Below are 25987 nucleotides of genomic sequence, written 5' to 3'. Positions count from 1 at the left end.
TTTGAGTTTAACGAATCCTGTAACGGGTCCTATGGAAGAAACACCGTGGTTTTTCCTAATAATCCACATAAGGTTTGTCTTGGTCTATATACAAGATTTACTATTAGATTTTCATTTTTTTAACCTTACAAAAATATATATATATTTTTTAAAGGAATTATACAAGATATCATGGCCATCACCAAAATAGGTCCAGATTAGCCACGTGTTAGCAACCAACGTTTTCGACCCATATATCGTTTCGTGTCTTTGGCTTTGCTGAAATTTTAATTCTTCAGTGGCCGTGACTGACTTCACCTGACTTGGAGTGTGTCATCTTTACACAATCATAGTTCTGAATAACTAATGATGAATTTTACGATTATTTTAAAAATCTCTAATGATATATATCCACATTACATTAATAACAACGAGCGTTGGCGGGACAGTGGCGAGCAGCAGGCAGCTACCAACCACCGGACGTGGGGGGTTCTATTGAGAAAGAGAATTTGTTCGTATTACAATTTTAAAATAAAAGCAAAAATTATTTGGATATTGGTGCCGGCAGATTAGTATTCATGGAGGTTAAGAGTTTGAAGTTATTTTTAATTTTTTTCTTGCAAAGAGTCTGACGCTACTAAAGGTTTGATATATTCATTTTAGACTAGATACCTTGGGGGCATTTTCAGTTTGACGTTTATGTTTATTTTATTTAACCACCATGTTGTTTAATTGCTCAAAATACAACAATAGAATATATTACAAAAGATAATCTTGATAAATTTCAACGTCCCCCCTTTGTATAATTTGACTGCAAAACAAATAAGACAGAGAAAAATAATCAGATGAAGACGTGCCTCTAGCTAAGCTGACCTTCGTATACATATATTATAGTTTTTTCTCCAAAAATAACAAATAACACTCGAGTTTATAATATATTTGAGTATGTAGACCCACTTATATGCAGAAGTGTTCTTACCTGCCTCTAACGTGCTGTCAACTCCTACCGTCCTACGAACCCCCAAGCGTTACTACAAACCCTAATAATATGTTATATAACATAAAGTTGTACAATCCAATGCATATAGTCCGACTTTAATACAAGTCTTGCATGATCAATCAACTGAAAAAAATACCAAAGAACTTTACCAAAGAAAATGGCAACCACCACCACCACTAGTCGCAGAGTTCGGCCTCCGTCGCCGAATGTTTACCGGAGCAGGAGTACAACCTCGTCGATCTCTCTTCCGGTGTCTTTAAATGCGTCAGTCTCGTCTTCTGGTTCATCCTCTACTTCCTCCTCTCCTTCCAATACAAGCAAACGTGTGATGATAAGCAGATCACAATCCACAACAAGATCTTCCAGACCCAACCCGGAATCAAGAGAGATGATCCCGGCGAGAAACAGCGAGTCAAGAACTCACGAGGTGAACAACGGTAGAACCAGAGAGGCGTTTGCTCGCTACTTGGAGCAACGTGAGCGTGGTAGTCCTCGTAATAACGCTTCAGGGAAAGGTGTAAAACCGGGAGCTAACTCACCATCGGCGTGGGCACTGTCCCCAGGGAGAGTTTCGACGATGAAAACTTCTTCGTCCAGTTCATCTCCGGCGACTTCAATGTGCCACACGCCGCCTGAGTCACCGGTAAGCGCGGCCAAGATGAGAACCAGTGGCCGTGGAGCCGTGGCAGGAGTTTTGAAATACTTTAAGGCTCAGAAGAAAGTATCGCCGGTTCAAGAGGAGGAGTATCACCGGTTTAGGCTTCTCCACAATAGATTAATTCAGTTAAGGTTTATTAATGCAAGAACAGAAGCTACTATGGCTAACCTTAAGGTCAATGTTGAGGTACAATTTAAATTGTTAATTTCATTTGTAAATGTATCAAAATGTATAATATGCATAGAATTGATAAATTAGATTGTTTTGTATGAATTATTTCAGGATCAATTGTTTTGGGTTTGGCTTAGGATAAACAAAATGAGGAACTACGTCGTTGAAAATTTAATTGAAGTTCAAAGGCTACGTCAGGAAATCAAACTACGTCAAGTTCTGAGCCTTCAAATGCCTTTACTTAATGAGTGGTCCAAGCTGGATGCAAAAAACTTCGAAGCGTTGAGCAAGCTAACTCGAAAACTGCATGCTTTGTCTGTTCGTTTACCCCTCCTACATGGTGCAACGGTAAGATAATTTTCTTTCTTTGAGTAAAACAATTGTATAAGATAACCATTTTGTGTAAATAATAACGGTCAAAACATGTAAGTTTTGTTAAGAAAACAGAAATAATAGTGTGGAAGTTACAGGTAGATGTGGTGGCCATACATGAAGAAATGGTCACAGCTATAGAAGTCATGGATGAGATAGAAGACATTGTCATCAAGTTTCTCCCACGAGTAATTCCAATTTATTTATTGAGATATTTTTCTATTAATTTTTTATATTGAATAAGGAATTAGTTTAACAATTTTTATGTGATTAAATATCAGCAGGTTGAAATAATCCTATATGAGATGACAGAATTGCTTAGCATGTTCAAACAAGAACTGTCATATTTTGAAGAGTTGGAGAAGAGCCTTTTCCTTATTCCTGTCTTTGCGGTAAATCATATATTATGGTTGACCAGCCCGGTTTAATCCATTACTTGAGTGACTGGAATAGTCATCGGTCAGAAGTTGTTTGGTTTTGAAAGCTCTAAAAGCTTAAGTGGTGAATTTTTGGTTTCAACAGGCGAAGGAAAGTAGCTTAAAGGTCCATGTTCTCCAGAAGATTGAAGAAGAGAGAAAATCTTTGCAACATTGATAATAGCGTTTCTCTAGTGACTCAAAATGTTAATTACATTATACATTGTGCAAACTGGTGACTCTAGTCTATAAAATGAGGTAATTTAATAGAAATACCACTTTTTATAAAGATCTAGACGATGTTTGATCTAAAGATCTAGAAGATGTTTGGTCGTTGGAGAAGAAGGGCATGTGTATGTAGGTTTCAGAGTGGAAATTGTGTCTTTAAAACTCTGCCTCAGACATGCAAACAGATAAGTGAGGGTTCTTCTAGAAATAGCCGGTCTTGTTTGTTGAAGCTATCATTTTATATTACAAAGAAAGATGTAACTAAAGACAAAGTAACAAAAGATTTGTTGGGGCTGTCAGATGATTGAAGCTCTAGGAGCTCATGCTCTCCGCTACCGGTGGTTGCTCGAGGCTCGAGCTGCAGCGACTAGGATGGCAAAGCTGCGTGTGGATAAAAACCAATAATTTGGAGCAGCGCTGCGGGCAAGCCAAATTCTACCAAGGCTGTCTCATAGGTTATCAAAGGCTTTCTTCCCATGCGGCAATGCTTCGTGTCAAGTTTAGACTCTGTCCAAGCTAATGAACCTTTTGTTAAATATGGTAGTGACCGATGTTTCAGTTGGGTTTGCTTCTTCTTTTTCTCTGGTGTTGTTTTAGATTTATAATTTTTCATTCCGCTACTTGTGTTCTATGTAACTTCTGTCACAAAGAAAATTCGGTATAAAATTTAACATTTACATCCAAAAAAATGTAGCAAAAGATCATCGTGCAAAACAAGAAACAAAAAAGTTGGTATGTCGTGTAAAGAAACGACCAGTTAATATACAACAGACAACATACTATATTAACTTTTACTAAGAAGATTTACTATTGATTTATTGTGTTAGTATTGAATAAAAAAGAAATATTTATGAGAAGTATTGAGAACCAAAGACTTGGTTAAAGGTTAAAACAGCATGCCGTGTATTAGAACCCAATGTAATGGGGGTAGGAGAATCACAATGCAATATTTAGAAATCCAAAGAAATGTGGTTTCCTTGTTATGTGACTTAGTCTTGTAACATTGGTTGCCACTAAGATAATTTTTTGTTCTAATCCTCATTATGAGGTTAATCGAATTTTTAATTTTTGTTGACAAATCACAAGCATCTTCTTTCTCTTTTATAATTGCTTCTAAGTTCTAAGTAAATTTCTATGAGCTATTGCTGTTTTCTATCCTTTTTATCAAGCTCTTTGAGCATGAATAAGCTTGGTTGTGTTACAAAAAAAAGAAAAAAAGAATAAGCTTGGTTTGATTCTATTACACCGTGGACCTAGCACTATGCATTATATATCCATTATAAAACTAACCAAGACTTTTATTTATTGAAAACAAATAGTAACGAATGTCGATTTGCTCAAAAATAAAAGAAAAAGAATGTCGATATATGACCGGGTGATTGTGGTCGAGTGGTAAGGAGACGGGGCTGAGACACCAACATGTTTCAGGTTCGATCCACCTGCTGCGCGAAACTAAGTCACAATTATCCTGGTCACCCAACACGAATATGGGCCCATACTTTAGGGCCCATTTGAATACCCGGAGAGAGGGTCTATCCGTGGGCTGCACCTCCCCTTGGGGATTAGTCTGGGCCTCTCCATGGGCCTGGGATACCCCCAGGTTAATCAAAAAAAAAAAAAAAAAAAAAAAAAAAAAAAAAATTCAAAAAAAAAGAATGTCGATATATATATTATTAGTTTTGTTAGGAAAGGTCGGCAAGAAAAACTCTCTCTTGTATAATGGAGAAGGTGCATACTATATAAGCTTCCGTAATTAATATGTCTCCTAGGAAGGGGCTTAGAGCATATGCAATGGTGTTACTCTAATTAGAGTCCTTAGCATTATTAAAACATTAAAAAATTTTGGTTTTTTTTTTTTGAATAGTTAAGGACTTAATCAAAAGAATCAAGTCCAATGGTGTTACTTGAATTAGAGTCCTTAGCGTTTTGTATTCATGAAGTTCAAAAAAAAAGAAAGAGTTTATGTTTCATTGGTCAAGGAAAGAGCCAACTTTACTAGGAAACTAACTTTCAAAGAAAGAGCCAATGTTTAAGTACCGAAACTCAAAGTAATTGAAACATGACTTGATTACCAGCAGCAGCAGCCATTGTTCCAGAAGGAAGCATAAACTACACAGAACCGAGTCCTTGGTGATGTGGTTTAAGATCAAACTTACACATCAACAAGACCAGGCATGATGACAGATTCGCCATAGTCAATCACTTTCACTCGGCTCCTCTGCTTCTTAAACCAATCTTCCTCCTTCACCACCGACACAATAATCCCTCCATTCACTTCCACTGCATCCGTAACGTTCCGACGTTATTGGGATCCACGACATAAACTCAAAAGTATATTTTGTTTACTCAACCTAAGGCCTAACGGTGAAGCGAGCTCCTCTACGAGAATGTGAATTACGGGACTGTCCCATTACAAGTGACAAGAAGGGCAAGGAGCCATGTGAAAACATACTCGACTGTGAAGCTCCCAAACAATTTATTTGGCTGATGCAACTGCTGAAGGTTATATCAAAATAAAGACAACTTCATTAGCCTCTCAGATACATGAAACTTTACAAAGCAGTAAGACTAAACACTTTACAGCAATTATATGCAATGGGAAGAAGCAATCTCAACAAATTAAGGCATGGTAAAGTTAAAGACTCTTACTTGTCATGGTGAGATTCCAATCTGGTTGGATAAAAAGAAGCTTTGACTGCAACATGAGGACGACGAATCCCCCACTGAGCAGCAACACATGAGCTTCCAAATTGATAAGAGCCATTTCACTTCCCCTGCCAGACACAAACAAGTCATTTAAAAAAAAAAAACCTTAGCAAAAATTCTAATTTCTTTAACAACCTAACTTCAAGGAACAACACATAAAAGATTCAAGCTTTTTCAAACACCTAATAAGATTTATGCAATTTCATTTCATGAGATTTTTGACTGATAACAGAATCCAGATAAAACAGAAAAAGAGCTTCACGTTCACCATAGAAAGGACAAAACTTTATGAAGAGAAAACAAAGCAAGACTACGTATGAAAATTTCAACCAAAGTCAGAGTACCCTCCTGCCAATTCAACACACACAAAACACGATATCCCCAATAGCATAGCTAAAAATCCTAACTTCAATGCAGTATCTAGTGCAGAGAAAGGGAAAGAGAACTCTTCCAGCACCAATTTAAGTAGCTACACAACCCACGTCATGATTGCAGTAACACCAAAACAAACTCACAAATATGATTGAAGAGGAATTGTAGGATCCATTGATACGGGGAAAAAACGAAAAGGGAGAAGAGGAATTATAAAACAGGCGGTGACAAATCTCGACTGGCAATTTGCAGTGTCCGAGTGAGAGAAATGAAGTAAAGAGAGAGAGAGAGAGATAGGATCATGGTGGGAGATGATGGAGCAAGGAGAGATCGAGAGAGAGAGCGTGGGAGGAGAGATAGAGAGAGACACGTGTGTTAAGGATTGAGTCCTTCCAATCCTTCTTGAAGGATTGATCCCTAGCTAATTAAACCAAAATAATAATATTATATTGAAATAATGCTAAGGATTAATGGTAAGGACTCATCTAAAATCACCGTTGCAGTTGCTCTTATTGTATTCGGTAACTTTTTTTTTTTAAACCATTCGGTAGCCTCTTACTCTTTAAATTTTGTTTTGTTGCACGAGTAGATTTGCTCGTCTCCAAAGTCCAAACCAAGAAGATGGACTTTGTTGATCATCATCTAATGGAAATAATAACTTCGATAAAGACAGTTGTTTCATCACACATATGTGAAGATTACAAACATTTGTTGCAATAAACAAACGACCAATTAATATAAACTTGACATTTAGAAAAACGTTGGCAAATGATAACATACTTATATATAATTTTTTTTATTTATTTATTATGGTACCACTGTGACCGCAGCACATAAAGTGCAACACCAAACATAGTTTCTTATCTTTCTACATAAATTTATGCATAAAAGGGAGGCAAAAAAAGACGTGAGGAAGGTACAGGTTCATGGGTGCAACTATGAGCAAACAAATAAAATAACAATAATTTAATGTTTTATAATGGAGATGAGGAACTAATTTTATTAGTTAATATAAAATAAATAGCAATTAAGAGAGAAAACATGATTAAAATAATGCTACATAAACTTCATTCTTTTAACTTTTTTTTTGTGAAACCATTCTTTTAACCTACACTCTCCCCTCTGTCACTATGATAAGAAAATTTCTGGCGAGAACAAAAGAGTATATACCAGGAGTGATCCATGGCATTTGACTTATTATTTCCATCCATTGTTTTTGACATAAGAAAGATTCTGTGATTATAAGAAGCCATTGATTGTATCCGAGATTGCCAGCACGAACTTGGTTCTTCTTATTCTCCTTCTTCAGCTGCTCTTTTCTTGTTCAGTGCCTCATTAACAAGCATAACTTTTCTCTTCTATCGATTTCTCTCTTGGGTTTTGAGTAAAGTCTCATATCCTTTATTCACCAGGTAGGTTCAGTATTTGGGTTAAGACTGACTTGCTTTATGTTTCATAGTCTCTGCAGTTGCAATGTTCTAAGAGTTTACATTTTTCTTGGAAAGTTTGAGATATTTAGCTTCTATGGTTGTTTGGTGTTGCTTTCTGATCCGTTCCAATTTAGACGCTGAGACAATTTGACTATTAAACCCAAGATCTTGTCTATTTGTTCGTGTTTTATGAACAGTATACTTTTTTTACGTCATTGTGTGTCGCAATTTCTGAAATGCTTAGAGTGTGCAGGGTAAAAAGCAACAACAAGATAAACATTGAGTAGCTCAATGGAATATCTCGCCCTTCCTCTTCTTCCTCCTCCTCCTTCTTCGTTTCCTACGGTCTTCGTGGCTCTTAGTGGGAGCAGGAAAAGCAAATATGTGGTTACATGGGCGCTCGAAAAATTTGGTCCAGAAGGAAATGTTGGCTTCAAGCTACTTCATATCCATCCAAGGATTACTTGTGTACCTACACCTAGTAAAGCTCCAACTTAGACTCCTACTTGTGTTTCTTTCTTGCACTTAATTCAGACTTCTTGTGTAGACTTTATTGTGACTGATGTCAATTTCTTAAGTGGGAAATACAATCCCTATTTCCGAGGTACGAGAGGATGTCGTAACTGCGTACAGACAGGAAATACTGTGCCAGTCTGAACTAGTGCTTACACCTTTCAAGAAAATGTTCGAGAAGAGAAAGGTATTGTCTTTGGTATATGTTAATGAATGAAGTCCACATTGGTAGTTAGAGAATTAATGAATGAAGACCAATCTATTTAGCGCCAATTAGTTCTAAGTTGGAAGCTAATGATAAGCCTGAACTTAAATTCTGATACCGTTACAAGATATCTTATGTTTTGCTTTGTATACTAAAGATCAAAACCTAAATTTTTCATGAATTACCTTAAACTAAAGGTTGCAGTAGAAGTTCTTGTGATCGAGTCAAATAATGTGGCAGCCGCTATAGCTGAAGAAGTTATTCGGAATTCAACAGAAAGACTTGTCATTGGAAGCTCATCCCGAAGATTTTTCTCAAGGTAAACACGACAGATCAGTGAGCTGCTATCTTTGAACCTATTATTTTTTCTACTAATGAATCTGCTTTGAAAATTCCAGGAGAGTTGATCTGTGCTCAGCAATATCAGCATTGATGCCAAACTTTTGTACAGTCTATGTTGTTTCAAAAGGAAAATTGTCAAGCGTCCGGCCAGGATACTTAGACGCAAATGCAAGTATAAGAGATGATACCTCTAGCAGTTCTTCCCGTCCCATCTCAGGTCATTGACTCACCATCAATGTACTTGTGTGATAATGCTCTACCAAAAAATGGTGTGTAGGTCTAATTGTTCTACCCTCATTTCTCTTCTAGAATCAACAGATGGAACTTCAAGTGCACGTGACTCTTCCTCTAGTTCTATATCCCTTCCGGTAAGGAGATTGCAACATTTAACGACTGCTGCAAGACAAGCTTCAGCTCAAATGGAAACGAATTCTGTTGGCTCGGAAGTAACCATGTGCATGTCTATGGATGTTTCACGTACCAATAAAAGCAGCATGGATACTAAATCACCTTCGACTCCAGGGTTGAGAGATAATGAGGAAAGAAAAAAGCCAATGAGTTCTTCTTCTAGCAACCTTGAATATGGGAACGCCACTCACTCTCGTTCTTCTCAACAAGCTTCCAGCATGTGTGATAATATAAGTGAACAATCTTATACAAGTAACCAGGTATTAAAATGGAGTTCTAATTTTGATCACCGCCTTGTGAAATGGAATAATAATAACATGTTTTTTTTTCAGGTAAACCTAAGCTTTGAGGTTGATAAGTTGAAAGCTGAGCTTAGACACATTCAAGAAATGTATACCGTTGCTCAAACCGAAATCTTTGATGCTTCTCGAACGGTAAGGCTCACATAGCTTTTCATTTGATGAAACCTATTAACTTGTGCTCATTTTTAAATTTTGTTTCAGCTTGGTGAGCTTAACCAACGCCGGTTAGAAGAAGCCAGAAAGCTTGAAGAGATAAAGCTAAAGGAGTACGAAGCTCAAGAGTTAGCAGAAAAGGAGAAGCAGAACTTTGAAAAGGCGAAGCGAGATGTAGAGAGCATGAGAGAAAAAGTGGAGAAAGAAATTGCACAGAGAAGAGAAGCTGAGAGGAAAGCCACTCGTGATGCTCAAGAGAAAGAGAAGCTTGAAGGCACACTTGGGACTCCCCAGCTGCAATATCAACACTTCACTTGGGAGGAAATTGTGGCGGCTACTTCATCTTTCTCAGACGAGATGAAGATCGGAATGGGAGCTTGTGGAGCTGTTTACAAGTGTAACATGCATCATACAACCGCAGCTGTCAAAGTTCTGCATTCCCCTGAAAGTCGTCTGTCCAAAGAATTCCAACAAGAGGTATGGATTATGGAACTAGGCTTAAGTACCGGTTCTGTCTTGGTGCCTAGGCCTATGAATTCGGTTTTTAGGTTTTAAAACTATAAGAGTCATTCAGTTATTTATGAAATTTGATTTAATTCCGGTTTGATTATTTTGGTTCTCGGTTTCATTCAGAATAACAAGTTTGGAATCAACTAATATGTGACAAAATTTTGGATTCAATTCGGTTTTGGGTTTTTGGATAATTTCCAATAATTTGGATATTTGGAATGAAATATTGGATAATTCTGATAAATTTAAGCATTTTGGATTAAAAATTATTGAGATAATTCGATTCTTTCGGATAATTCGAGTAATTTCAAAATATTTGGATTAAAAATATTTGGTAATTTTAAAACTAAATATAATTTCTATATTTAGGTGTATAAACTCTATTTGGATATTTCTGAACACTGGTTCGGTTTCAAGTTAAGTTTTTCTTGTTCAGTTTTTGTTTCTTGGTTTATATACACATGCCTATTGGTGCCCATACTTAAGGGAAGATGTCTGGTTTTAACATAGAAGTCTTCTCTTTTCTAAGTACCTACATGTATCTCTCTGGTCTCTATGCTTTGCAGCTCGAAATCTTGAGTAAGATTCGGCACCCGCACTTGGTTCTCCTTCTAGGAGCATGCCCAGAGCAAGGAGCTTTAGTTTATGAGTACATGGAAAACGGTAACTTGGAGGACAGGCTATTCCAGGTCAACAACACTCCACCACTCCCCTGGTTTGAGCGGGTTAGGATCGCTTGGGAAGTCGCATCGGCTCTTGTCTTCCTCCACAAATCAAAGCCTAAACCCATCATTCACCGCGATCTAAAACCCGCAAACATCTTACTTGATCACAACTTTGTCAGCAAAGTTGGGGACGTTGGACTCTCAACGATGGTTCAAGTCGACCATTTATCAACTAAGTACACTATATACAAACAAACAAGCCCTGTAGGGACGATAAGTTATATGGATCCTGAGTATCAACGTACAGGAATGATATCATCTAAGTCAGATGTTTATTCGTTTGGAATAATACTCCTTCAGCTTCTCACAGCAAAGCCGCCTATGGCTTTGACACATTTTGTTGAGAGTGCGATGGATACTAACGATGGGTTTCTCAAGATCTTAGATCGAAAAGCGGGTAACTGGCCAGTTGAAGAGACCCGTGAGTTGACAGCATTGGCTTTGTGTTGCACAGAGCTACGAGCGAAAGATAGGCCTGATTTAAGAGATCAGGTTCTTCCGGCGCTCGAGAGCATGAAAAGAGTAGCTGAGAAGGCAAGACATTCAATCTCCGAGGTCCCAACACAGCCTCCAACTCATTTCCTTTGCCCCTTACTTAAGGTAACCCTACATAATCTTTGTTCTTTGTTATTGGTTACTTGCAAGTCAAGTAACTAGTAGTGTTTTTTTATTGCCTAAGCTGGAAGTGGTTGTGAACTTGTGATGAACATGTGAGAGCTTGTTCTATACAATGCAGGACGTGATGAATGAGCCTTGCGTTGCAGCTGATGGATACACATATGACCGTCATGCGATAGAAAAGTGGTTTGAGGGGCACAACACGTCGCCGATGACTGATTCACCCTTAAATAACAAGGACCTTTTGCCCAACTATACTCTTTATACAGCCATCATGGAGTGGAGGTGTAGACTGAAGTAAAAGCAATAACTGTGTAGCGTTTTTTTTAATGTTCTCAGACATTTCCTTCTGCATATCCATATCTTGATGTGTCGGATGTAAGGAAACTGTACTGATACGTTTCCATATTGTCTGAAAACGATGTGGCACGGATCTTACATTAAAAACAGAAACCGCTGGCCTTATATATTTTTGTTAATTATATTTATCTATGGCCATTACTATACGTAGCTCGATCATTGTCTATCGTCTCTTTCTTGATTACACAAAAAGAAACCGTACCTTTTTCTCTTTGATACAAAAACAAAAAGACTTGAGGGAAAAGTATACTCTTCCCGCGCGAATGCAATGTATTGTATCCCTTGAAGTGGAAGAAATCCGAGGCAAGGTGACCTACTGTTTTTCAAGTTTGGCTGCCGTGTAATTGCTTTGCTATATATATGTATCAATGACTGCATCAGTACTATCCATGTTAAAGAGTTCATTCCAGCAGAACTATATAAAGATACAAAGCACATAGCTACCTCTACTTCAAGTCATAGAGTTGTTCGTTGAATGGCATGAAAAGACTCACTAGTGAACATAACAAAAGATGAACATGCAGTGCAGATTAAAGTCCTCTATCCAAATAGAGAGAGAGAAAAAAAAGCAAGATCGAACGTATAGTCTCACGAAACAAGACATTTTCTATATAGACGTTACTACATAAAATGATACAAACAAGGGAAAGAACGTACAAAAAAATGAACGTACAACATAAGGTGAGAACACAAAAAAACATGGTACCATGTGACAAGAGCACAACACACTTGCACATTATTTATGACAAAGGAAAAAAAAACTAATGGGAATGTGAGATAGGCTTCCCCCTTTTATTATCCACCCTGAACAAATTCTAAACACCTTATTTCTCATAAACTGGACTCCCACATCAGAGTTGCTGGACTATAATGATATAGTCATGGCGTGCTTTAAGTAGTGTTTCCACGGGTGCGGTCACGGTCGGTGTTGCGGTAGTCGGTGTTGACGTGTTCCCCACCTGTATGCTGTTGTCCATAGTAGTGAGCTCTGTCCTTCATATCCTGAGCCTTGCTTCCCAGCTTCATCCTTGCACTGTCCAACTTATCTGACCCCTTTGGGTGCTCTCCCGTTGCATACCTGTTATAAACACAAACACACACATAAAAAGAAAAGAAAAAACACAAACACGCATATGCATATGCATCATACAACGGACAGATTTTTACATTTAAATAATCATATAATATCATAACAAGCTACAGGCCCGTGCCTTCCATAAGGCTGATGAAGCAAGAGCTTCAGGCCACAAAACAAAATTATAATTTTTGAGGCCACATTTTCAAAATATAAATATAGTTGAATGGTTAAAAATATTGGTTTTGACTTTTTAGTTTAAGTATTTTCTTTTCTGTATTGTGATTTTTCTTATACTTTTAAATGTCTCTGTTTTTATTTTATGTTCACATTGTATTTATCTTTTGTTTTGGACAACTGATTTGTTATTTCTTTTGTTTCTATTATCTTTGCTATTTATAACCATTTGTTATCATTGGGGGTTTTCTAATCTCCATCATTGCATATGAAATTATAGAAAGTACAGAAAAATGTAATGTGATTGAAAGTGTATGTGAGAAAGAAACTAATGTTAGAATATAATGGTTCAAAAATATTTTTCTCTAAAACCTTTTAACAAAAAATAATAATGGTTCAAGAAACTACTAAATGTGATTTATTATTTGTTAAAAACTCTAAAAAATATAAGTACAATATCAATTAATAGTCTACTATTCATCTAAATTTTTTATGCAGGACTAAACAAAAATATGTTTCTCTTAAAAATAAAATATTGTTATATTATATATAGTATGTTGATAAAAATATCATTAAATATCATAAGCCACTATTTATAATTATGCTTTAGACCACAAAATATATTGGGACGGCACTGACAAGCTAGTTAATCATATAATATCATAACAAGCTAGTCAAGTAAAGCGGTGGCCAAAAATGATTTTGTAAGACGGGTATTTGATGTAATATCTTATATCCCACACAAAGTTTTTGATCCAAATGTATACTGCACTGCACACATAAGGATACAACGTTTTATATATATACTAAATGTTTATTTGTATTGTCTTACCTCTCAAGGCATTATGGTTAAGATGTTATCATTTCATTAATACATTAGCCATTGGGAAAACACATTTTTGTATCGGTCATGCAAATAAACACACATACTACAGATGTAAAAACATAATAAATGACTACTTACTTGTAGATCCAAGAGAAGACAGTTATAGCTGCAATACCAAACCCACCAGAGGAGAGAAAACCGGTGATGAGCAGTGCGACGGTGATAAGAGCAGGGACAAGGATTGGGCTAAAGATAACAAGCAGTGGAGTGGCAACAATCAATGCAATGACCGTTCCCACAAGGGTGAGACTGGAGAGAACAAGGAGAGATCCACCAGCGGTGACTGCAGTGGCAGCTTTAGCAATCTGCCTAGACTTGGAGTAATCTTGGCCGTACCCTTGGTATTGGTCCCGGCCAATTATCGCATACTGGTCTCGGTCTCGGCCCATCATAGGATACGGGTCCCGAGTGGTGATATCGTGATGGGTTCTAGCTGTATCCGTCATTTTGCTCTTGTTGATTAGGAAAAGAAGACGTTGAATATGTGTATAATAGATAGAGTGTTGAATTGATTAGATATATGAAGAAGGGAAGGGAAGGGAAGAGAGTAACGCGTCGATGGTTTCATCATGCATCGTACACCACGTGTTAATGGCGACACCATGCAGCCATTGATGTGTAAACGAGAGAGGTTTACTTGTAGACACGTTGGTTTGTTGTCTCGAATCCTATGAATTTGGCGTCGTCATTGAACCGAATGTTAAACTCAGAACTGATCATTGGGCTCGTTTAATTTGTGTTCGGGCCTTCTATGAAGTCCTTCTAAACGGCCTACCTAGGTAGCACAGAAGCTTTGTGGGACGTGCACTATTAAGGGGGATATGTATCTCACATTGGAAAATCAATGGGACATTAAGTAATATATAAAGGGTTAGGGCCAATCCACTAATTGCCAATTGGTTTTGAGTTGGAAGCCCATAATAAACCCAAATCTAACATGGTATCAGAGCCCAGATCTTAATAAGTTAAACCCCTAATTAATATTAATCCTACCCGACCGGGTATATAGGTCGTAATTGACTCGCTCGACCGAGTATAACTGTCTTACAAAGTTTCCGAGATTTCTGGCCGATAAGAGCCATCATCTCGAGGAGGAGTATTAAGGGATATGTATCACATATTGGAAAATCAATGAGACATTAAGTAATATATAAAGGGTTAGGACCAATCCAATAATTGCCAATTGGTTTTGAGTTGGAAGCCCATAATAAAGACAAATCTAACATGCACTTCCCCATTCAGAACCGGAATTAGAATTTGAAGTTTTGAAAGTTTTTGAAATCTCGATTCCAAAATACTACCAAAAATACACATTTAAAAATACGTTGAAATCTTATACTTCTGTTTAGAAATTATGTTTCTATTTTTAAAACTCAGTATCATAAATAGATAAAAAAATTATGTTTTTAGTCTATATAAAATTCAAAATTAATAGTATCAAAACCTATACAATAAATCATCTTTGTGCATAATAATTTTTATAAGAGATTTTCCATATATATTCAGATATACTGTGACATAAAATTTTAATTATTAAAAATAATTAATTTGATAATATTTTTTATAAGCTTAACATGTTAGTATTTTTATAATTAAAATATGTATCTACTAATAATAGCAATCCCAATTAATTCTAAAGGTTGTGAGTCCACTTATGTTGAAAGGTTGTGTCTTTTGAAAAAGAAGTGTAAAGGGTTGTGTCTTTTCTAAAAGTTCTATGTTGGAAGGTTGTGTTTTTTCCAATTAATTTCTAAGGTTGTGAATCCACTTATGTTTAAAGGTTGTGTCTTTTGAAAAAGTAGTATAAAGGGTTGTGTCTTTTCTAAAAGTTCTATGTAGTAAGGATGTGTCTTTTCCAATTAATTCCTAAGGTTGTGAACTTCAATTATGTTGAAAGGTTGTGTCTTTTGAAAAATATGTGTAGAGGGTTGTGTCTTTTCTAAAAGTTATATGTTGTAAGGTTGTGTCCTTCTAAAAATAGTCTAAAAGTTGTGACTATTCACTAGTTTAACTAAATGGAATAAAATTATTAAAGATGAATAAGTAATTTTTATTTTGAATCATATATTTTTAGTTATAAGTTTTATAAAAACATTCATATTATTTATATATATATATATATATTTGGATATAAGCTTTTAATACGTGTCCATTTTCTAATTTAAAAAAAAAGAATTCGCTGCTAGGCTTTCAGCTACCACATATTTCATGTAACATAGCCTACCAGCAACATGTTAAAAATATAAATATTTTCTGAACTAATAATAGTTTTTTATATATATTTTATTTAATCTTTTATATTTCCTTACATCTTAAATTTGAATATATGAAATATTATGAGTGGAATTCTAGAAAGTGAAGGAACAGTCTAGTACAAACTTGGATAGAAACATTCAAGCCGTACAACTCTGAAGTTCCCATATATCCACGTCACTCCACTCTCCCTTCCCTTCGATAATGCCAGCTCTCGTCGCCTCTTCACCGGTTATCTCCGCCGCTTCTCTCTCTAAACATCTACATTCTCTCTCTAAAGCCGCAGCACTACCTCTATTCAAACCCGTTTGCCCTTTCCCCAAAACCACTCGTTCCATCTCCATCTACAAACCCCCTATGAACAACCTCTTCAACAGGCTCGGATACGGGTCTCGTTCCCAACAAGACCCGTCTTCCGCCGCAATAGCCGAAGGACCCGACGATGATGTTCCTTCGCCAGGTCAGCAGTTCGCGCAGTTCGGCGCGGGTTGCTTTTGGGGACTGGAGTTGGCTTACCAGAGAGTCCCTGGCGTGACGAGAACAGAGGTTGGGTATAGCCATGGGTTTGTGCACGATCCGATATACGAGGACGTATGTACGGGCATGACGGGACATAACGAGGTTGTTAGAGTTCAGTACGATCCTAAAGAGTGCAGCTTTGAGCACTTGCTTGATGTTTTCTGGAACCGCCATGATCCCACCACCTTGAATCGTCAGGTCATTAGCTTTGTCTTGAATAAAGATCGAGACTTTTTTTTATTTTTTGACTAAAAAAAGCTTGATTTTATTGCATGCATTACATTACATCATGTTGTTAGCTGAAACAGAACATGTTCTTTTTGCATGTTGGGTTTATGTGGAAGTGACATTGCCAATATGTTGAAACAGAACATTTTCTTTGTACATCATACTGACTTTTGCGTGCTGAGTTGTTTTTTTTTTCTTGATCGAGTAGGGGAATGATGTGGGGACGCAGTATCGATCAGGCATATACTACTACACAGACGAGCAAGAGAAGTTAGCTCGTGAATCTTTGGAGAAGCAGGAGAAGATCTTGAACAAGAAGGTTGTGACTGAGATACTTCCCGCCAAGAAATTCTACAGAGCAGAGGAATACCATCAGCAATACCTGGCTAAAGGCGGTAGCATGGGTCGCAGACAATCACCTGAGAAAGGTTGCACCGATCCAATCCGATGTTATGGTTAAAGAGACTAGTCAGTCGTTCAAGCACATAAGAAAAAAAAGAGTTATTTCGTGTCTTGTCTTGGTAAATATTGTACTATGATACTATCAATTGTGATTATACATCACATACTGCTATAAATGTGTGATACTGTATTAGTTACAACCAAAGTGGTGTATCTAAGCATTTTCTCTTCATCAAAATGTAATGGTGTCCAGATCTAGTATATAAATAAAATCTTCTACGATTTTCGAGTAACATTCACATCTTATCCAAAAAAAGGAGTCCTCTCTCACAAACACGTTCAAATGTGGCATTTAGAAGAGATGCATACAACATACTCAAAGATATTAGCTAGAGTTACATCAGTAACTGTTTGTTTCTGACTTCCAACCAATGGGAGAATGAAAATCACTATATACCTTCCTCCCATCAGGAAATCGAGATCATTTCCAGTCACCATAATTTTATAATATGCACGTGTTGAAGCTATGCACCAAGAATCTCACAGAGATTTGTACTGCTCGATCAAACGGGAGGCATGGAGACGTGATGTTGGGACTACTGTGCATCCTAGACTATGTAGAAATGCGATCTGCAAATCCCAAAAGCATTAACAACAATTGTAGGTTGGCCAAAGTGCAAGCTATACTAAAGTTTTGTGCAGTGCGTTGGATGTATAGCACTTCTTCTTTACCTGTTTACTCGTTGCTTCCGATGTGCCCATTGAATTTTCAATTCTGAGTTTCTGGAAATGCTCCTGAAAAACCAAATTTTCCCAAGTGTAAGGAGTGAGTTGATTTCTAGTTTCTTGCTTTCTCCAAACAAAGACAAACTACCTGTTTCTCTCGCATTATATGAGCCCGTGTGTCTGCAGGAAGTTGTTCCCACCTAAGTACCTGACATCCCCAAAATACACAAGAACAGGGCACCACAACCTCAGTTAATTGTATCATCAAATAATAGTGTGACAGTCTTGTCTGGATAACATGCTTACATGTTCTGCGTATTGAAACGCTTCATCGGAAGTCAATGATGATTTAAGTGCTCGCAAGACATCCTAACAATATAGTGCAGCATCTCGTTAGTCACCAAAGCATATTCCACACTCTATATGGCTTAGTAGGCTTTAAGCAGTAAGTTTCATAACTAAGCTCACAAGAAAACGACTGTATTGGTTTGTTTATGAAAAGATATCTAGATGAGACCAAACGAAATGAGAGAGATATACAACCTTGTGTTTCTCCTTCTTGATGGCCAAACGTTCACCAATCACAAACCTTACCTGCACGTACAAAAATATTGACATGAAATGTAAGCTAAGAACATTGCTTGGCGCTTACGTCAAATGGTAGAGAACTGTTGCAGACAAATTGAGTATGGAATACTGACTTTGTCAATCAGCCTCTTCGGGTCCTGGAATGCTTGTTTCTTAGCCCAGTTGTGAAATAAGTGGGAGACAACTGATCTAGCCTCCACATCAAACCTGTTGAGGAAAAAAGGTTCCACACCTTTGAATGATGAACCAGAAGAAAAACTGCCAAATAATATAGTTATGATGGTATTAAAGCAGGTAACCTCTTAAGGAAATTGTTCCCATTGAGTGCACACGCGGCTTCTAATGACTCCTCGGTAGCATCATCTACTGGAATGTTCATCATATTTTTATCAGTTGGTTTATTATCTTCATGCTTTAATTCTGTTCCAAAATCGGACACACTCTGCTCAGTCTTATTTGGAAGGTTTTGATGAACTTGTCTGCAGTCATTTATGCTCAGATCTCCCTACAAAAAAGAAGTAAAAAAACTCTTACTAGCGCTTTCACATTTTCATGCATAAATTTGCTAACAAACTGAGTTCTGATCTGAACCTGTAGAAGATGGCTCGGTATCTCTTTAAGAAACCGTGAGGGTTGGAGCACCTAGATGGAAGATCATTAGTCAGAAACGAAGTTCGAGAGGAAAATTTCTCAAATCATGTGTAGCTACTAACCTGCCAGTTCGAATCCACAGTCACGTACAAGAAAAATAATTTCTTTCGAGCACGAGTCATAGCAACATACAGAAGGCGACGCTCTTCCTACAATTTAAACAAACAATGCGCGAATTCAAGATTTTTAGAGTTCTCAGAGGTGGAAAGTGGGTAGATCGTTATGAGAACTTCAGGAAAAGGCAGTGATACCTCAAGTGATGCTCCACCCTCCGATGCAGTACCGTTAGACTCATGCAATAGGGGAATCTCGTTATCATTAGCCTGTTCAGTAAAACTAGGATTCAAACTGGGCCAAGGAATTTTTTGTTTCATTGATTCTAAAAAGATTTGTATTTGATATCATGCTACGTCCATATCTGTCAACAGCTCGGTCAAAAAAAAAAGAGAGATGTTATATACCTTGATTATGAAAACTACGTCCCATTCCAAACCTTTAGACTGCATAACGACAAACAAGAGACATAAGCCAATATTTCCATTACTACCTGAAGTAACTAATTCTATAACTAACGGATTCTAAACTGTAAACTGCTCGAGTGGATGACAAAAACCTGATGAATGGTGGTTAATGTGACAGAATTTTGATTGTCATGTCTTCTTAAACGAAAATTTTCAGTTTCACGCTCAGAGATGTAGTTGATAAATGAATTAAGTTGATTGCAGCCTTTCTTTTTTTTTATTGCATCCACTTCTTCTCCAGTTGTGGTGCAATGAGTGGAAAGAAACTCAGCTACATCATCCATTAAGTACTGGAGTACCTACAAAACAGGAAATCATACCCCAAAACATTTTTAAAACATGCATACGGAAAAAAAAAGTGTTTTAAAATTTTGAAGAGCAAAAGCCACTAACAGATCTAAGATCGTTGTCTTCATTAAGCAGTTTCCCTCCATCGTTATCCACAACTGCTCGTTGCTCGAGAAGGTATTTCTGGAAGTTGAAACAACATGAGCAGGTAAGCGTGATCAAGAAAAGAAACAGAATGACATTATACAGAAAGTTTGTAAGGAAAGACGGTAAAATCTTCAAAGCAAAGTCGCATGTTCATAAACTATTTTCAAGTGAGTCTTACCTTAAGCATATAATTTTTATGATATCTAATATCTTTCAGAAGGAAATTGGATAGTCAAGCATGAGTCCATATTTATCTCAATCCCAACGTCGCATATCAAGAGAATTTATATGTCTTGCATGTTTTTATAACTCTAGAGATGACGGTCCAGGGTAATAGCTATAAGCATGCCATCACTCAAGACAGAAAACTAATTTACCTGCGGTATCATATTTGCCACACATGTTACTACAGCTGAAAGTGATTGTTCCTGCAAATAATTAAGATGTAAGGTATAAATAGTGCTAAGTTGAAATATGCATGATCACTTCAACTAATGAGTAATGATTGATGCGTTCATTATATTTAAAGGACCGGGAACAAATATTTACCCTATCAACCAGCTTTGCTACCATGTCAAGAGTTTGAAACACTTTACGTCCCTGGGTAAGCTGGTTCCTGGGTTAATCAAACGAACATAATAAGTTTTACAGGACACATGAATCAAGGTAACAGGACTCTGAGGGGATATAATTTACAGCATCTCATTCTTAGAATCTGGATATACACATTAAAATATATATATATAAACAAATATACACACAGTGTCACCTAAAACTGGGTGATAAAACAGCCTATATCCATCAAACTAGTATGCATCATGAAAAACAGAAGCATGCACATTTATATGAGAAAACTTGTATATATGTCCTAGTACGTAAACCTAGAAGTAATTGGTATTTTACATTCAAAATAAAAAATGTATTCAATAGCTTTTTTAATGTATTCATCAAGCAATACCTCTTGAAGGTACCAGAAATTTTGGCACTGAAAATATCATTTGCGGCTATAATGAAGCTGCATTTCCTACTAGTGGAGATTTTGTCAATATGATCTATAACCTGCAAACGGTAGTAATTAAATTATTTTACTAACAGCCTATATCCTGATAACCAAAGCTGAGGAAGAAAAGGTATATCACAGATAATCATACAAATAAAGCAAAACAAGAGTAAATGAGGTACAAACCCTTTTCTTTTCCTCTTTCTCAAATGGAAGTAATGCCTTAAACACTCGCCGATACGAAGTATCATCACATTCGGAAAATGTTGTTCTCAGCATAGCCAAAATGACCCGGACAACCTAACGTCGAAAAAAAATTATATTTATTCTCTATATTAGATGGAGCTTATTGTCTGAAATATGCAAAGGTAAGGTAGTCATGCGGAGGAGCTGTCAATGTCAAGCATTGAGATACATGGAGATCATGCAACAATTAAAAAGATGAGCTACTTATGAGGCAATCTACCTTTTTCCTGTAGAAAGCGACACCATGAACGTTGAATGGTATTTTCCTCTGCCGGAATGCATTTTGGAAGACTTTACCTGACACCTGAATATCAGCACATCGTCACTTACCAACACATAAATATGTTAAAGAGCTTTTTACATTATGACAACATGTCACTGAGGAAAAGAAAAGGACTGACCTGCCTCCTATACAAGATGGCAATATCTCCATGGGAGCAACAAGGTGCTGAGGCATCATTCGTGATTTCAATTATTTTGTCAATAACAAATGCACACTGTGCTTCCTCGTTATGGCATTCCTTGACAGTAATCTATACTAGGTTGAAACATCAAAAATTTAGCCGTAGCGATTAACACAATTACCCATAGAGATAAGTTCAACTTGCCTTAGATCCCTGAGAGTTTTCTGACGAAATGCTTTTTGATTTGCACCGCTTCGTATTGTTTTTTATAATAGAAGATGCAGCTTCCACAATATGGCGAGAGGAGCGATAGTTTTTTATCAGCCGGACCTGAATCAAAAGCAGTAAGATGAATTTTCTGTATACCGCAATTCAGTGACGTAAGCCTTTTGTTTTAAAGCTTGTGCATCATATGTGGTATAGTCTTTAAGAATTAATTCAGATGGAGAAGCCAAACCTCTTTGTAATTTGGGAAATCTCGGCGAAATGAATCGAATCCTGAACTGTCCGCCCCGTTAAAACCGAAGATGGACTGCGAGAAAAGAACCGTCATGCTTCCAATTTTAAATAACCAAACAAAGAGCAGTCAGTTATGTTTGCAAATAAGGTACCTGATCATCATCACCAACAATAGTTATGTGATTATGAGATCCTAACATTCGTAGAAGCTTGTACTGCATTGTGCTAGTGTCCTGGAATTCATCAACTATGATGGCTTTCCAGGTATCTTGGCATTCCTTAAATACTTTCATTGCAAATACACGTAAGCACAAGGAAATATCGAGGGTCATACATCTTAAAGCCAGAAAATTTTATTTATGTGGCTTTACCTTCAGGAAAGTCGGAGAGCAGGGTGACCGAACAACTAATCAAATCATGATAGTCCAGAGCATCACAAGCTTTAAGGATATCACTGTAGTTTCCAAGAATTTTTGCCTGTATCAGCACAGGTAGACTATTCATATCGTATGGTCTAATTCATAGTATAGATGCTTGAAAGAAAAATCTAGCTGACTTACTCCTATCTCATTGCCCATCTTACGGCACTCCTCCGGAGTTCTACCGGAAGCCTTTGCCTAAAATGCAGAAAAAGTTGAAAATAACTAATGTTAAGAGAAACTAAATGTGAAAGACAGCATACACGCGCTAACAGACAATAAAGTAGATTATTTAGTTCAGGATTGTAAACCTGGGTCACATATTTTTGCCATTTCTTTGATCTATCCTTGGCATATTCCGGACACACTGCTCCAGCACCGGCTCCACTATGACCTTCCGCAGATTCACATGCAGCGGATGTACTGCTTCCGTTCTTCCCCTCCTCATATAAACGCACTGCTTCAATAATTGCTCTTCTTTGTTGCCCATGTCCATACACTGAAAATTCAGATGTACGTTGTAACCTGTGACGGTAGGAAAGGTATAAGGTACATGAATCCATGAATCTATAACCTTAAATGTGTCAATGAGTGTCATGTAACTAACAACTACAAACGAACAGTAATACAGAATTAGTGAAATCACCAAACCTGCAAAGCAGATAATTATACTAACAAGTAGAGATTTATCACCTAAACTTGTTTTCTAATATTACTTCCGTTTCCTGGCGTTATAAGTTAAGTCACCAAGTTAATGACATACGAAGTTGAAATTTTCAGTGTTAGAAGAAAATAAAACGTTTCACGACCTCTACCTACATTTTGACTCAAGATTAACCACCAAAGGAAGATCTAACAAATTTACCAAGCAATTTAAAACTCATATTCTCACTTGTCTGCATGCATCCGGCAAAGCTGCAAGGAAAATGAATGGAATGTGCTGATTGTTATTTCTTTGGCTGCTTTCTTTCCAGCAGATTTTCCTATGCGCTCTCTCATCTCAGCAGTTGCCGCTGTAGTGAAAGTCATTGCAAGGATATTTGATGGCTGTAAACCCTATTTAAGTTAAAAAGAACACAAAACGTGTAAAGACAGTTTCAAATCTAATTTCATAAATAAGATCTCAAGTACGGAAGATGTTTCAAATCATTAACAGGCGATAACTGATCGTACCTCATTGAGCAACACTAAGACACGGCCAACCATGGTGGACGTCTAGCATGAAAAAAGGAATAATTAGCACTGACAAAAAAAAGTCTTCCCTCATAGGAAAAGTAGAGTAATTAGATACTGACCTTTCCACTTCCAGGACCAGCAATAACCATTAAAGGAGTGGAAATATCACTACAGGCAGCATCACGCTGTCTATCATTCAAAGACTGCATATATTTTGAACACTCCTCAGGCATGCTAGTGATCAATGCAGGATCAGCAGCAACACTAGTCTCTTTATTGAACTCTAACTTGACATTGGAGTCTGGCTTAAACATTTTAACACCCCTAGAATCCAATCCACCCTCGAGGTCACTGCTCTTATTATCTTTAGACGGTGTCTGAGTCATGCTGGTGGTACTTGGAGTTTGACATGCTATTTTCCTCGCTGACTCTTCACAGATAGCGTCAATCTCCTCTAAAACGGAATCATCAATGTCATCATCAAGAAGTGAAGAACTGCTCTGATAATCTCTGGAAGGAGTCTCAGTCATGCTGGTGTTTGGAGTTTGACACGCTGCTTTTCTCACTGACTGCTCACAGATAGCGTCAATCTCTTCCAAAATGGAATCATCAATCTCATCATCAAGAAGCGAAGAAGTAGAGCAACCACCACCATAGCTTAGTGAAACTCTTACTGACTCGTCTTTCAGAGGAGTAACAAATGGGTCTGATGAAACTCTGTCATCCGCAGAAACCTCCTTATCCAGACTAAAATCAGGAGCAGGGATGCACATACCAACACGAGATGACTCGAACCCTGGTTTAAAGCGTTTGTGAGGAGGTGTATTCGCTGATAACTCCATAAGAGGGGTCCTTTTGAAGCTAGAACGGTGAGAAATGGATTCAGTACCCATCGATTCCTTGCTTCTGCAACGCCAAGTAGATAAATTTATCACATTTTAGACAAAATCCGATGAACCCAATTCCACTGATTTGACAAAGGAATGAAATAACTCGAATCAGTTGAAAAGAGAAGAAAAAATCGAACCTTTTAGGAAAAGGAGTGGGGGAGTTAGCTGCATTCTCAGATGGCCTTTTCGCGATCCTGAAGCACTGAGAGATCCGAGTCGTATGACTTTGCTCTTGATTCCACATTCCTCTGTTCGGCGGATGATTCTCCATTTTCCTTTTCCCCAAGAGAAAGAGAGGGAAAATTTCGAACCCTAGGGAGGTAGAGAGAACGAGACGCCGTGTTCCGCCGGGGACTACCTTTTCCGGTCAATAGATATCTCTATTGGGCCTCACCTGTAATGGGCCCTTTAGTAGATATATTATTTGGGCTTTTCCCATATTTTTACCTTCTCATTTTAATTTAGATAATTTTAGATAGGATGGAAACTATAGTAATAAACCGTCCGGTTAGGTCACGAGCATCTTTTAGGGAATCTCTGACCGACTAATCCTCCAAGAGCATCTTTTACCCATAGACCTATCTAGGATGTTTATTTTTTTGACTTATTAAAAAAAAAATTTAAAAACGAATCAATCGTAGACCGCCACGTGTTAATGGAACCTGCGAAACAGTGCAAGTCTTGGAGTTCTTGGCAACGTTTCTTAGTATATTATGGTGAAACCCACCCCTAAGCAGCTTCTTAAACACTCTCGGTGCTCTAAGGTCTATTCATGCACCAGACAGATCCAGTTGTTTACAATGAAAAATTGATATTCATATTATCTAACCACGCAACTGGATAAATTTGAAAAATTTCGAACCTACAATGTTAACACTTTTCTTTTTTTTTTTTTGAACAAATTTTTTAAAGGGGTGCAACACGAGGACTTTCCGGGACAAATTTTTTTTTGAACAAATTTTTTAAAGGGGTGCAACCGTTTTATTACTCGACCATGTTTATGTGGTTATTTGTCTCTGGTTTTTGATGCGTTGGAATGTACTTGCGCGTTGTGATGATGAGATTTGGTATTCGGTCTTTTTTTTTAAGTTTAGTATTTGGTCTTTGCAAAATAGTTAATCTTATATATTAAAACAGAAGTCACAACCTTGATTCATGTGTGATTTTTTTAAAAATGGACCTAATGGAATTATTCATAGAATTTCATATTACATTTTAGTTCACACTAATAATAAATACAATTTTTAAAATATTTTAATCATAATATCTTTTGATATCTTTTCAATTTAAATATAAATATATTTATTTTAAAATTCTAACAAATCTGTTTAAAAAAGATTTTTACAAGATCTTCATTTTCGAAATTATATTTAAATATTTTTGCTAATTTTGAAATTAGTTTAAAATATTATTAAACATTAATATATTCAGTTATATAAAATTAAAAATAAAAAAAATCTATAA

The 25987-nt window shown here is 37.0% G+C and overlaps 5 protein-coding genes and 1 long non-coding RNA gene across 11 annotated transcripts; 3 read left to right on the top strand and 3 right to left on the bottom strand.

Moving 5' to 3' along the window:
* Positions 1–147: 147 nt before the first annotated feature.
* On the top strand, positions 148–4465 carry LOC103861535 (QWRF motif-containing protein 7-like). Of its 3 annotated transcripts, XR_004456156.1 has the most exons (6): positions 148–1823; positions 1920–2156; positions 2279–2368; positions 2462–2572; positions 2703–3013; positions 3125–4465. XR_004456156.1 is itself a non-coding variant. In XM_033287093.1 (5 exons), the coding sequence occupies exons 1-5, from the start codon at positions 1137–1139 to the stop codon at positions 2772–2774; spliced, it is 1194 nt and encodes a 397-aa protein (XP_033142984.1). In that variant the 5' UTR covers positions 148–1136; the 3' UTR covers positions 2775–4465. The 3 variants fall into 3 exon arrangements, 2 of the variants coding, with proteins under 2 accessions (XP_033142984.1, XP_033142983.1); XM_033287093.1 differs by having other exon boundaries at positions 2465–2572; positions 2703–4465; XM_033287092.1 differs by having other exon boundaries at positions 2703–4465.
* Positions 4466–4709: 244 nt separating this feature from the next.
* Positions 4710–6393, bottom strand: LOC103861534. 4 transcript variants are annotated; one of them, XR_631566.3, is made up of 3 exons: positions 5666–6393; positions 5474–5598; positions 4710–5320 (listed from the first exon to the last, which is right to left on the bottom strand). It is a non-coding gene; the product is annotated as an uncharacterized LOC103861534 (long non-coding RNA). The 4 variants fall into 4 exon arrangements; XR_631567.3 differs by having other exon boundaries at positions 5988–6392; XR_004456160.1 differs by having other exon boundaries at positions 4710–5104; positions 5176–5320; positions 5474–6390.
* Positions 6394–7623: 1230 nt separating this feature from the next.
* LOC103861533 (U-box domain-containing protein 35-like) lies at positions 7624–12229 on the top strand. The gene is made up of 8 exons (XM_033287418.1): positions 7624–7813; positions 7911–8032; positions 8248–8369; positions 8449–8609; positions 8702–9060; positions 9133–9234; positions 9295–9732; positions 10332–12229. Exons 1-8 carry the CDS (start codon positions 7624–7626, stop codon positions 11145–11147), a joined length of 2310 nt encoding a protein of 769 aa, XP_033143309.1. The 3' UTR covers positions 11148–12229.
* LOC103861532 (oleosin 18.5 kDa-like) lies at positions 12052–14104 on the bottom strand. The gene is made up of 2 exons (XM_009139251.3): positions 13685–14104; positions 12052–12546 (listed from the first exon to the last, which is right to left on the bottom strand). Exons 1-2 carry the CDS (start codon positions 14050–14052, stop codon positions 12360–12362), a joined length of 555 nt encoding a protein of 184 aa, XP_009137499.1. The 5' UTR covers positions 14053–14104; the 3' UTR covers positions 12052–12359.
* A 1829-nt stretch (positions 14105–15933) lies between these two features.
* LOC103861530 (peptide methionine sulfoxide reductase A4, chloroplastic) lies at positions 15934–17290 on the top strand. The gene is made up of 2 exons (XM_009139249.3): positions 15934–16576; positions 16815–17290. The coding sequence occupies exons 1-2, from the start codon at positions 16064–16066 to the stop codon at positions 17064–17066; spliced, it is 765 nt and encodes a 254-aa protein (XP_009137497.1). The 5' UTR covers positions 15934–16063; the 3' UTR covers positions 17067–17290.
* On the bottom strand, positions 17265–24902 carry LOC103861531 (ATP-dependent DNA helicase SRS2-like protein At4g25120). Its single transcript, XM_009139250.3, has 29 exons — positions 24661–24902; positions 23753–24539; positions 23631–23672; positions 23350–23513; positions 22769–22982; positions 22599–22655; positions 22410–22515; positions 22191–22324; positions 22037–22111; positions 21784–21909; positions 21577–21708; positions 21396–21479; positions 21116–21229; positions 20888–20988; positions 20479–20545; positions 20307–20357; positions 19888–19965; positions 19587–19793; positions 19435–19473; positions 19225–19296; positions 19036–19122; positions 18914–18964; positions 18622–18827; positions 18436–18529; positions 18278–18328; positions 18041–18103; positions 17883–17942; positions 17741–17803; positions 17265–17638 (listed from the first exon to the last, which is right to left on the bottom strand). The coding sequence occupies exons 1-29, from the start codon at positions 24792–24794 to the stop codon at positions 17549–17551; spliced, it is 3549 nt and encodes a 1182-aa protein (XP_009137498.1). The 5' UTR covers positions 24795–24902; the 3' UTR covers positions 17265–17548.
* Between the last annotated feature and the right edge of the window lie 1085 nt (positions 24903–25987).

Source organism: Brassica rapa, chromosome A03, assembly GCF_000309985.2.
Source record: "Brassica rapa cultivar Chiifu-401-42 chromosome A03, CAAS_Brap_v3.01, whole genome shotgun sequence".
Lineage (NCBI taxonomy): Eukaryota > Viridiplantae > Streptophyta > Magnoliopsida > Brassicales > Brassicaceae > Brassica > Brassica rapa.
Note: the sequence above shows the minus strand (reverse complement) of the source record. Positions and strands in the feature narration are given on the sequence as shown.